Source organism: Sorex araneus, chromosome 1, assembly GCF_027595985.1.
Source record: "Sorex araneus isolate mSorAra2 chromosome 1, mSorAra2.pri, whole genome shotgun sequence".
In the NCBI taxonomy this organism is placed as follows: domain Eukaryota; kingdom Metazoa; phylum Chordata; class Mammalia; order Eulipotyphla; family Soricidae; genus Sorex; species Sorex araneus.
In genome coordinates this window covers 54,039,267-54,052,242 of record NC_073302.1, presented here as the reverse complement: position 1 = coordinate 54,052,242, position 12,976 = coordinate 54,039,267, and the positions used below count along the sequence as shown (strand labels likewise).

At 41.7% G+C, this 12,976-nt stretch overlaps 1 protein-coding gene across 2 annotated transcripts in view; it reads left to right on the top strand.

The window, feature by feature from the left end:
• The window catches only part of ADAMTSL1 (ADAMTS like 1), a 488,758-nt gene that overhangs the window by 323,058 nt on the left and 152,724 nt on the right, over positions 1–12,976 (top strand). For both annotated transcript variants that reach the window (XM_055147244.1, XM_004600171.2), the window contains 2 exons: positions 7,426–7,579; positions 8,585–9,713. In XM_055147244.1, coding sequence (XP_055003219.1) covers positions 7,426–7,579; positions 8,585–9,713 — 1,283 coding nt within the window. The remainder of the gene's footprint in view (positions 1–7,425; positions 7,580–8,584; positions 9,714–12,976) is intronic.

Sequence of the window (12,976 nt, the reverse complement as noted above, 5' to 3'; positions counted from 1 at the left end):
ACAACATCTGCACATGTATGTTCATCGCAGCACTGTTTACAATAGCCAGAATCTGGAAAAAACCCGAATGCCCCAGAACGGATGACTGGTTGAGGAAACTTTGGTACATCTATACAATGGAATACTATGCAGCTGTTAGAAAAAAGGAGGTCAAGAATTTTGTAGTCAAGTGGATGGGCATGAAAAGTTTCATGCTGAGTGAAATGAGTCAGAAAGAGAGAGACAGACATAGAAAGATTGCACTCATCTATGGTATATAGAATAACAGAGTGGGAGACTAACACCCAAGAACTGTAGAAATAAGTACCAGGAGGTTGACTCCATGGCTTCGAGGCTGGCCTCACGTTCCGGGGAAAGGTCAACTCAGAGAAGCGATCACCAACTACATTGTAGTCGAAGGCCATGTGGGGGAAGGGAGTTGCGGGCTGAATGAGGGCTAGAGACTGAGCACAGCGGCCACTCAACACCTTTATTGCAAACCACAACAGCTAATTAGAGAGAGAAAACAGAAGGGAATGCCTTGCCCAATCCTAATCTTAACCCTAAATCCATAGTAAGACTGACCTTTACTGATGCAAAACAAATACCAATTTTACATAGTTCAATGATATTTCATTTTGGGAAATGAACACAGATAAACCTAACCCTGAAACCTAAGCTGTATGAAACCTGATCCAATCAGAAACATAAACCTAGCAATTAGCCCAAACTTAATAATCACCCAACACTTTCCTTTTTATCTTCAAAAACAGCAACATTTAACATCTAAACCCTACATGATACCCAACTCTACCCCAATCCTAATCCTAACGCTAAGTCAAACCCACAGTAAACCTGACCTTTACTCATCTAAAAAACAACCAATTTTTGTAAATGTAACGATCTTTCTATCTTTAGCTTTGATATTTTAGAATGAACACAGGAAATGATAATACCTGAAACCTCCACAAACCTAACCAAAACCCTAGCCTGAGACTAATGTTATTTTACTCGGCCTAATCCAAGCAGAGTCATAAACCTATCAATTGATGAAAATTAAATAATCATCCAATACTTCCCTTTTTATCATATAAGACAAATTTTTAACACCTAAGACCCACAAAATCCTTATCCCTAACCCTAGCTTTAATCCTGGTCCTAACCCTAATCTATCTGTTGCCAAAATTTACCAATTTCCCAGTATTTAATGAACTTTCTATTCTTTACTTTCATTTTAGAGAATGAACACAGTAAAAAGCTAGCACATAAAACCCCCACAAACCAACCCCCAGCCCTAGACTGAGGCTAATTCTATTATTATATTCAGCCTCACCCACATAAAGGCATGAAACTAGGAATTAGCCCAAAGTTAACAATCATGCAATACTTCACTTTCCTTTTTATCTTCAAACACATCAATAACTAACATCTAACGATCTAAACTCTACACAATAATACCAAACCCTAACCCTTGCCTTAAACCTAATCCTAACCCTAATCAATAGTAAACTTGACGTTTAGTGTTGCCAAAAAATAAACAATTTCCCACAATTTAATGAATTTTCTACACTTTACTTTCATTTTTGAGAATGAACACATAAAAAACTAACAACTGAAACCTTCAAAACCTAAACCTAACCCGAGGATTAGTCTGAGGCTAATCCTATCATAAGAAGCCTCAATCAAGCAGAGACAAAAACCTACTGATTAGCTCAAATTTATTAATCCCCAACACTTCACTTCCCTTTTTTAATCTCAAAGCACAATACTTAATATCTATCACTATCACTACCATCCCATTGATTATTAATTTGCTAGAGCAGGCTGAGTAACATCTCCATTCGTCCTAGCCCTGAGATTTTAGCAGCCTCTCTTTACCCGTCCTTCCCAACGGTGCTGCATTAGAGTCTCTTTCAAGGTCAGAAAAATGAGACCCATCATTGTTACTGTATTTGACATATGAATATGCCACAGGGAGCTTGCCAGGCTCTCCCATGAGGGTAGTAAGCTCTCAGTAGCTTGCCAGTTTTTCCAAGAGAAAGAACTAGGCTATAAGATGTTGCACGACCGACCGCTTTGCAGCCATGCCTTTTCAGGAGCTTGGTTTTATAGTCTCTGGATCTCGGTCGTTGGTGGGATTACAAGGCACCAAGGCAGTTTGTGGGTGTGACTGCCTAGCTACTGGAAAATGGGGGATCTGGGTGGAAGAGGACCAGTCCCGATCCAAGCAGGCTTGGAAATCTTGGCCCCAGGTCCCACATACCTGGACGTGGCTGTGTTCTAGAGGTCTTTGGCTGCTGGGGCTCTGCTTGGGGCGGGGAGGGAGATTCAACCCACCCCCTCCAAGGGACCCTAGTGAAGACAGTCAGGTGCGGGGCGCAAGAGACTTAACATCTAAACTGTCAAAAATCCCTAACTCTAAACCTAGCCCTATTTCTAATGCTAACCCTAACAGATTATAAGCCTGACCTTTAATGATCCCAAATACTACCAATATTCATAAATTTAAAGTTTTTTGTGTACTTAACTTTCATATTTTAGAATAAACAAATAAAAAGCTAAGACCTGAAATCTCCAGAAACCTAACCCTAATCTTAGCCTGAAGCTAGTCTTATTTTACTCAGAATGACCCAAGCAGAGGTATAAACCTACCAATTAGCAAAAATTTAGTAATTGGCCAATACTTTGGCTCCCTTTTTTATTTTGGGATATGACACTACTGAACACCTGAGTACTATACAAACTCTAACCCTAACCTTAGTTTTAATCCTAATACTAGCCCTAACTCAGAATAAACCTGATATTTACTGACTAAAACTATCGATTTTCCAAAATTTAACAATATATCTATACTTTTATTTTTAGAAAAAAAAAAAAACAGAAAAACCAAACACCTGAAACTTCCACAATCCTAACCTTAACTCTAGCTTAGGGCTAATTATATCATAATGTTAAGCCTCATCCAAAATAGAAGTATAAACCTGTCAATTATCCCAAATTTAATCATCTCCCGATATTTCACTTTCCTTTTTATCTTGGAACACAACAATACTTACCACCTGAACACTATACAATACCTAACCCTAACACCAGCCTTAATCCTAATTCTAACCCTAACTCACAGTAAACCTGAACCTTACTGATGCCAAAACCTGCCAGTTTTACACAATTTAGTGAACTTTCCAAATTTTAATTTTGGAGAATGAACACAGAAAAAGGTAACACTTGAAACCTATACAAACATAACCATAACTCTAGACTGAAGCTAATTCTATCAAAATAAGAAGCCTGACCCAAGCAGATGCATAAATTTAGCAGTTAACCCAAATTTAACAATTACTCAATAATTCACTCCCCTTTTTATCTTTGATCACAACAATACATAATACCTAAACCCTACATAATCCACAACCCTAACCCTAGCACTATTCTTAATCTTAACCCTACCGTAAAGTAAACCTGACATTAACTGATGTCAAAAAAAAAAATCAAAACCAATTTTGATAAAATTAATGTTCTTTGCATCTTTAACATTCTTATTTTAGAATGAACACAGAAAAAACTACACCAGACCTGACCTGAACACTAGCCTAAGTCTGTCACTGTCACTGTCATCCTGTTGCTCATTAATTTGCTCAAGCGGGCACCAGTAACATCTCCATTGTAAGACTTGTTGTTACTGTTTTGGCATATTAAATACACCCTGGGTAGCTTGCCAGGCTCTGCTGTGCAGGCGAGATACTCTCAGTAGCTTGCCAGGCTCTCCGAGAGGGGCAGAGGAATCGAACCCAGGTCGGCCACGTGCGAGGCAAATATCCTACCTGTTGTGCTATCGCTCCAGCCCAGCCTAAGACTAATCCTATCATTTTATTCATCATGACCCAAGCAGAGGCATAAAACTACCAATTATCTCAATACCTCACTTCCCTTTTTATCTTGGAACATAACAATACCTAACACCTAAACCCTACACAATCCCTAACCCTAACTGTTGACCTAATCCTAACTCTAATTTATTGGAAGCCCTATCTTTAATGGTGCCCAAAACTCCCCATTTTTATTCTTAACTTCCATAGTCTAGAATGTTCACAGTAAAAGCTAACACCAGAAGCCTCCACAAACCCAGCCCTAACCCTAGCCTGAGGCTAATCCTATCATACTCAGCCTGACTCAAGGATGAATAAACCTATCAATTAACCCAAATTTAACAATCACCCAATACTTCATTTTCCTTTTTATCTTGGATCACAGAAATACTTAAATACCTAAATCCTACACAGTCCCTAACCCAAATGCTAGCCCTACTCCTAATTCTAACCCTAGCCTATAATAAACATGACCCTTCCTGATTCTCAACCAATTTTCCACAATTTAATAAACTTTTTATACTTTTATTTTTGATGAACACAGAAAAAGCTAATACCTAAAACCTCCGTAAACCTAACCCTTACCCTTATCCCAGGACAATCCAATCATAATATAAAGCCTGATTAAAGCAGAGGCATAAACCTCGCAATTAGCACAACTTTAACAATTATCTAATATTTTACTAGTTTTTTTTATTGGAACATAGCAATACTTTTCAACTAATCCCTACATCATCCCTAATCCTAATCCTAGCCTTAATCCTAACCCTAACGCATAGTAAAACTGACACTTACTGAAGTCCAAAATGACCATGCTTCTAAAAATTTAATAATATTCCACCTTACTTTCATTTTTCTCAATAAACACAGAAATTCTTTTTTATTTATTTATTTTGCTTTTTGGGTCACACCCGGCGATGCACAGGGGTTACTCCTAGCTCTGCGCTCAGGAATTACGCCTGGCAGTACTCAGGGGACCATATGGGATGCTGGGAATCCAACCCGGGTTGGCCACATTCAAGGCAAACACCCTACCCGCTGTGCTATTGCTCCAGCCCCAAACACAGAAATTCTAACACTTGAAATCTCTACAAATCTAACCTTAACCCTAGCCTGAGGCTACTCTTATCAAAATATAAAGCCTGACCCAAGCAGAAGAATAAACCTATCAATAAATCCAAAAGAACAGTCTCCCAATACTTCCCTTTTCATCTCTGAACACAGCAATACTTAATTTCCAAACCCTACATAATCCCTAAACTTCAGCCTAACCCTAATCCTAATTCATAGTAAACCTGACCTTTACTGATGCCCAAAATGACCAATTTTCAATTTTTAATATTTCTACACTTTGCTTCCATATTTGAGAAAGAACACTTGAAACCCCCACAAACCCAACCCTAACCCTAGCCTGAGGCTAAACCCTAGTTTCCATATTTTAGAAAATTTAAAACTTTTTTAGAAAATTTAAAACTCAGTCTTGAAAAAAGAACTAAACTTGAGAAATCATAGACCAATTTTCTGTTTCTATTTTTGTATTAGCAGCACTAAAATAGCCAGTCTTTTAATGTTTCCTGGCTCTTTACCACCATTTTACCTGATCCCTGGATTTGGTGCTATCATTTATAATAAAATAAGGGATGGGTAGAATCTGCATCCACCATCATCGAGGAATAAAAGCAATGAATTTCAGTCATATCCCCATTTTTTTTAACAGCTTCACTGTCTTTCAGTGTGGCATATATCACAGCACATTTCATGGGATCATTTGTTTCAGTGGGCTAGCTTATAAAACTTAAAAATATAAGATAATATTTTTTCAGTTTTCCTGTCATTTTTCAAGTTAACGTGGCAAACTGCCATGACCCTAGTTCAGGCCGTTATCATCTGAAGCCTGGACTACCGTGGCAGCCTCCTTAACTGACATACCTGCCTCTCATCCATCTTCTCCTCCCATCTCTCTCCGACACTGTTGCCAGATTAACCTTCTCAAAACACCTCTTTCATCATTTTACTCCTCCCTCCAATAGTTCCTCATTGCCTTATGGCCCAACTCCAAAACTCCTGTCTGAAAATTAAGTCTCCAATGTCTGGCCCCTCACTACCTTTTAAGCTCCTTCCACTCTCAACTTAGTTCCTGGATTTAAATTGCTTTAGTCTGCCATCACACCCCCAACCCCCACAATCTTTTCTATGTCTAGTTTTCTGTCTTGATCTGCATGTTTCTCTGTCACATGCTTGTTCCTGGTCTATACACTCAGACACTACCCATCTTTAAGAACTAAGTCAGGTGATCAATAGTGTACCATCAATACTCACCAATACTCACTTAACATTGGTTTTATTTTATTATTTAAAATATTTTATTGTTATTTATCCCTCTTGGAGAGCCCGGCAAGCTACCAAGAATATCTCGCCTGCACAGCAGAGCCTGGCAAGCTACTTGTGACATATTCGATATGCCAAAAACAGTAACAAGTCTCACGATGGCGACGTTACTGGTGCCCACTTGAATAAATCGATGAACAATGGGATGACAGTGTTATGACAGTGCTATTGTAGTTTATAATACTATAGAAGTCATCATTCCATAGTTGCAGAGCTGTTATACCAATCTCTCCACCACTATCCCATGGTTCTTTCTCTCTCCTGCAGTTTCCAGTTTCCAGTTCTATTGATCATGTCTCAGGGTGTGTTTAATATTAGCATTCATTTTTAAAGAATTCATTTATCTTTCAGTTATTTTTTACTAAATTATTTTACTACAAGTTCTCTTGCAGCTTTATTGAGATGTATATTGTAAAACTAAACTGAGAATAATATCAAGGCTTATCCATGTTATACAACATATCAGAATTACATTTCTTATGTCAGAATAATTTTCCATTGTATAGTTATGCCACATTTTGCTGATCCATTCATCCACTAGTGGACATTTGACTTGTTTCCAATTTTTTGTCTGCTATGAATAATGCTGATCATAAATATTCTCACACAGGTCTTTATGTGCATATATATTTTAGTGGCTCCTTGGTAGATTCAGATTGGGAGAGTGAGATTGGGTCGCATGGTAAATATATTTTTAACTTTTTACAAATTACAAATTACTGTACCATTTTACAGTGATCCACCAACATCCTCACTTATAATGACACTTATTATCAGCTTCTTTATTATGACCATAATGTGTTTATAAAGTGCTATCTCACTTTGCTTTTGATGTTCCTAATATGCTGTTCATTTTAACTATACTTTTGTCATTTTTGTCCTCATTTGATGTCAGTTTGTTGAAGTGAGGAACATCTTGCACGCCTTTTTTTTTCATAGCTCATAGCACCCTATCTCAAAATAGATGCATAACAATGAGTTTACTTGACTTTAAAATATCAAATTTTTGCGGTAGAAGAAATTGACATTGTTATTTTTTTTGACTCCTAAAACATATTATCACATCTAATTCCCATCCCTTTTAAAATAAGCATAAGGGAGAAAAAAACTCCGAGTTTAACCTGCCACCAAGTAGAAAGCCCTTTGTCCTCCATTTCTTCATATTTCCTAAGTTTGGTCTTTCTTTCATCAGTGTTCCACAAGTTGTGGAGAGGGCACCCAGACTCGAAGTGCTGTTTGTCAGAAGATGCTGAAAACTGGAGTCTCTGCTATTGTCAATTCCTCCTTGTGCCCTCCGCTGCCTTTCTCCTCATCCATCAGGCCCTGCATGCTGGCAACCTGTGCAAGTGAGTAGTAAAGCATCAAAGGGCTGGGGAGATGAACTCACATAGAAACAGTCATAGCAGTAGCCTTCCCTAAACCCAAGACCAGTGGGAGATTGTTGTGCAATAAAGAGCATTGGGAGGCAGCTGGCTGGAGAACTCAGCTGGAGATGGAAAAGGAATCTTAATTATACGTGGTCGAGCAGAATTCTCTTCTCCAGTGGAAAAAGAGTTTGCAGGAGGTAGAGCAAAGTTCACTTGCTGGCAATCAGAGATCTCGAAGCTAGAGGCAGCCTATTACTAATGAAGTCTCACACTATTCGCTTTGGGGTTTTAAACTACCCTAAACAGATTTGTTCTGTTTAATATTAGTCCCTGGGGTTGTAAGACTTCTGGGCTCCATTGCCTACCTAAGTTCTGGCCCTGGTGCTCTGCTGGATCCAAAGTGTAAATATTAAAATAGAGACACTCGTCTTCCCTTTGTCCTCTGCCTCTTTTTATAATGTCCACTTCTTTCCTTCCTTCTGTTTTAAGTTCTTGTAATGAGTAGCACTGCCTTTCCTTGGGCATGCCCCTCCACCTAGAACCCTGAATCTTAGCTTCCAGAGGCAGAAAGCACCAGCAGGGTGAGAGCAGGCTGACCGGCTGCGCCTCATTATCTGAGATTTTAGTGGTGGCAGTATCTTGATGGGCCACAGCTGGTAGCCAGTTCCTTCATTAAAATGAGAAGGTCCTGACCAGAATCAACTCTGTGACGCTTCCTTCTCTTCTTTCCTGTGGTCCTGATTTATTTTATTATTTAAAATATTTTATTGAAGTATCATAGTGTATAATACTATTGAAGTCATCATTCTACAGTTGTAGAGCTACTATTCCAATCCCTCCACCACTCTTCCATGGTTCTTTCTTCTCCCTCTCCCCCCACCCTCCTTCTCTCTCTCCTTTTCCCTCTCCCTCCACACGCTCTTCTTCTCCCTCCTGGTTAAGGCTGCATCTCACTGCTCCCACCGGCCTTTTCTTTCTTTCCAGGGCCGGGTCGCCCATCCACAAAGCACAGCCCCCACATTGCGGCCGTGAGGAGGGTCTACATCCAGACGCGCAGACAGAGGAAGCTGCATTTCGTCGTGGGGGGCTTCGCCTACCTGCTCCCCAAGACCTCGGTGGTGCTGCGCTGTCCCACGCGGCGCTTCCGCAAGCCGCTCATCACCTGGGAGAAAGACGGCCAGCACCTCATCAGCTCGGCTCACGTCACCGTGGCCCCGTTTGGCTACCTGAAGATCCACCGCCTCAAGCCCTCGGACGCGGGCATCTACACCTGCTCTGCAGGGCCGGCCCGGGAACAGTTCGTCATCAAGCTCATCGGCGGCAACCGCAAGCTCGTGGCCCGGCCCGTGAGCCCGCGGGGCGAGCACGAGGCCCCGTCGGGGCGCAAGGGGCACCCGAAGGAGGAGGCCCTGCAGCCTCACAAGCACCAGAACGCAATCTTCTCCAACGGCAGCAAGCCTGAGAAGCGCGGGCTCGCCGCCGATGCCGGGAACCGCTACGATGACCTGGTGTCCCGGCTGCTGGAGCAGGGGGGCTGGCCCGGGGAGCTCCTGGCGTCCTGGGAGGTGCAGGACTCCACGGAGAGGAACGCGTCCTCCGAGGAAGACCAGAACACGGAGCAGGCCTTGCTGCACCTGCCCTTCACCCTGGTGACGGAGCAGAAGCGCCTGGATGACATCCTGCGCAACCTGTCGCAGCAGCCGGAGGAGCTGCGCGACGTCTACAGCAAGCACCTGGTGGCCCAGCTGGCCCAGGACATCTTCCGCAGCCACCTCGAGCAACCGGACGTGCTCCTCAAGCCGTCGGAGCGGCGCGGGCCGCCCGTGCCCGTCCCCCCTCATAAGCTGGTGTCCGGCTTCAGCAGCGCCCTGCGCACCTTGGCCTCCGGGGAGGCGGCGGGCGGCGGGCGGCGGCCCCAGCGCAAACCCACCATCCTGCGCAAGATCTCCGCGGCCCAGCAGCTCTCGGCGTCGGAGGTGGTCACCCACCTCGGGCAGACGGTGGCCCTGGCCAGCGGCACCCTGAGTGTGCTTCTGCACTGCGAGGCCATCGGCAACCCGAGGCCCACCATTAGCTGGGCAAGGAACGGAGAAGCGGTTCAGTTCAGCGACAGGTGAGCCTGGTATCAAACACCCAAGTCCAGGAAGAGGGTGGGGATACAAGAAGCCACTTCCTGTCTGAGGCACTTTCTTCCTTCCAGATGTTTCCAAGGCTAGGGTGCTCAGCGATCTCTCATGCCTTACAACCCTCTCTCCCACCTTGACAAGGGGTGTAGCAAAGATGCCATCATTCTTTTTTTCCTCAAATGTATGCCCTTGTTTATCTAAGGTAATGTCTGTCCAGCCTAATACTTTTGGGAGCCCAAACATGAATGAGGTACTTACTTTCCAGATAGCTTTGAACGTTTGAAAAAAAAAAGGCATTCCAGGCCAAGGCATTATTGATTGCAATACGACATTGTGCGATGAACCATTGATAGATTCAACTCAAGGTCACTGTCTCCATGTGTGTGGTCCCTCTGGCTAGACTGTGTGAGTGGAGCCAGCACCTGCCGCTCCCTGGAGGTGAGCCTGTCCTCCATTGCTGCTGGACAGGACTATTTGTTCCAGATAACTTTTCTTCCCAGCTGGACCTGTGATTAATGACCCCAGTATCTCTTAAGTGTCTTCATTTTTATGTGTCATTACCAGGATGAAAGCATGTATGCCTGGTTTCTTTGGGCCATAGCCATTCATAATGTAAGAAATGGCACAAGAAGTAATAATCGCAATATTTTTTGGATGCTCTCTAGATGCCAAGTATTGTGCCCGGCTTTTTCTTTTTTAATTTGTCATAGAAAAGGTCATGTGTTTACAGTGGTGTTGGCTCTTAGGGTCCCATTGCACACATGTGTCATGCTTTTTATATGCATTCTCTCTTAATCTTTAAATTAGCCCTGACCTGAAAACAGCCTTGAAAGCTGGCATCAATTTATGTTCTCTGCCAGGCTAATGAGAGTGCAGTCTGTGCTTTGTGCCCCTGTGTTCTAAGAGTATCCCTAAGTGAGTACCTATTTCCCCTAAACGTTATAGAAGAAACAAGTCTAGTGACCTGCTAAAGAACAACCAAGCTATGTAACAAAAGTCAGATAGGAAAAGACTTGAAACATAAACTGGAGAGGAATATTTTGAGGCCCACCAGTCCAGATTCTTCATCTTTTTAATCTTTTCTGAATCCAAGTATTTATTAGCTATATCTTTTCATTAGATATACTTCTTTTTTTTTTTGATCTCAATTTTGTTTCAAATATCTCCATCTATGGGCTTTAAAATTCTGGAGAGAAACTACTAACAGTAGTTTAGCTGAGTAGAAGAAATTAAGAATAGTTTTTTTTTTTTACTTCTTTTTGCTTTTAATTTTTTTTAATTTATTTATTTTTAATTAGTGAATCACCGTGAGGGTACAGTTACAGATTTATACACTTTTGTGCTTATACTTCCCTCATACAAAGTTCGGGAACCCATCCCTTCACCAGTGCCCATTCTCCACCACCAGTAAACCCAGCATCCCTCCCACCCTCCCCAATCCCATCTCCCCCCCACCCCACCCTGCCACTGTGGCAGGGCATTCCCTTCTGTTCTCTCTCTCTATTTAGCTGCTATGGCCCGCAATAAAGGTGTTGAGTGGCCACTGTGCTCAGTCTCTAGCCCTCATTCAGCCCGCAACTCCCTTCCCCCACATGGCCTTCGATCATTAGATATACTTCTAAATACTATCATTCAGCGTATTGTCTCTAGATTGCTAGCTTTGGGTAATGAAACAAAGATGTATTGTCTTAAGGTGTTATGTCACATTTATTTATATGTAATTGCATTTGTTATTCTAAGCTTCACTCAACAATATTGATGTTATCCTCCAGTTTTACATAGAAAATTGAGGTGCAGTTGCTCAGCCAGTATCACACACTAGCCAAACCCAAGATTCAATATCAATTTTATGCGATTCCAAAGTGTGGTGACATGTATTCTTCTGAGACTTGGTGCACATGACTTTGTTCGTCCTTTCCAAAACTTTTGTGCTTTTAAACTGCCAGTATTGCCTCTTGATCTTTAAGACCAGATACATACTGAATCAATAGATTTCCCAGAAATAGTAAGTGTAGAGACACAGCACAGGACTTACGGTGCGTACTTATATGAAGCTGACCTGGGTTCAGCTCCCTGAGTCACATGGTTCCATAAGCATCACTGAATACAGTAGAGCACTTGGAGGCCCAAGTGCTTTGGAGCACCATATGTTTTATAAATTATGTACACTAAAATATTTAAATGATATCTTAATCTATAGGATACAATTAAAAGTCTCCCTCAGCTCTCCAATCCTATTCCCCTAGGGCTGTCACTTTCAATAATATGTTATACATCTTGTTAGAATTTTTATATAGACTACATCTATACAAGTATAAAGTATATTTTTAACCCAATCAAACATTATTTTTGATTTTTATACTGTTACATTGTCTTTTAACTCCTTTATAATTTTTAACATTTTGTAATTTCTTTTTAATTTTATTGAATCACTGTGAGATAGTTACAAGCTTTCATGTTTGGGTTACAATCACACCAACCCTCCACCAGTGCACATTTCCCACCACCAATATCCCTGGTATACCCCCCTTTTCCCACTCTCCCCCTGCCTCCGTGGCAGACAATATTCCCCATACTCCCTCACTACTTTTGGACATTATGGCTTGCAACACAGCTTTCAGGTTTAAGTCTCAGTCATACAGTGCTCTAACATCCATCCCTTCACCAGTGCACATATTCCAACACCAAGAATCACAGTATACCTCCCACCCCCACCTCCCCAGCCCTCCACCCCGCCTGTGTAACTGATAAATTTCATTTCACTTTCACTTTACTTTGATTGCACTCAATATTTCAACAAAAAACTCACTATTATTCTGAGAATGAAAAGATATGAGGTTGTGTGGCCACAATAGCGGCCGCAAGGTTTTAGATTTCTGTATTTTAGTATTTTAGTAACTAAGTCCAGAGAAATTTCTGCCCAAAAGATCTGTCAAGGGGCACAGCGGGTAGGGTGTTTGTTGCACCCAGCTGACTCAGGTTTGATTCCCAGCATCCCAGATGGTCTCCCAAGTACCGCCAGGAGTAATTCCTGAGTGCAAAGCCAGGAGTAACCACTGACCATCACTGGGTGTGACCCAAAAAGCCAAAAAAAAAACAAAAAACAAAAGATTTGTCAAGGCTAGAGTTAGAAAAAAAAATTCTCATTAGTGGAAAAAAACTGTAAAACTATTTTTTTCTCACTTGTTGTGCACTATATTTCTTTTTCCTCTTATTGTCTTTTGGGGCACATACAGTGATGCTCAGAAGT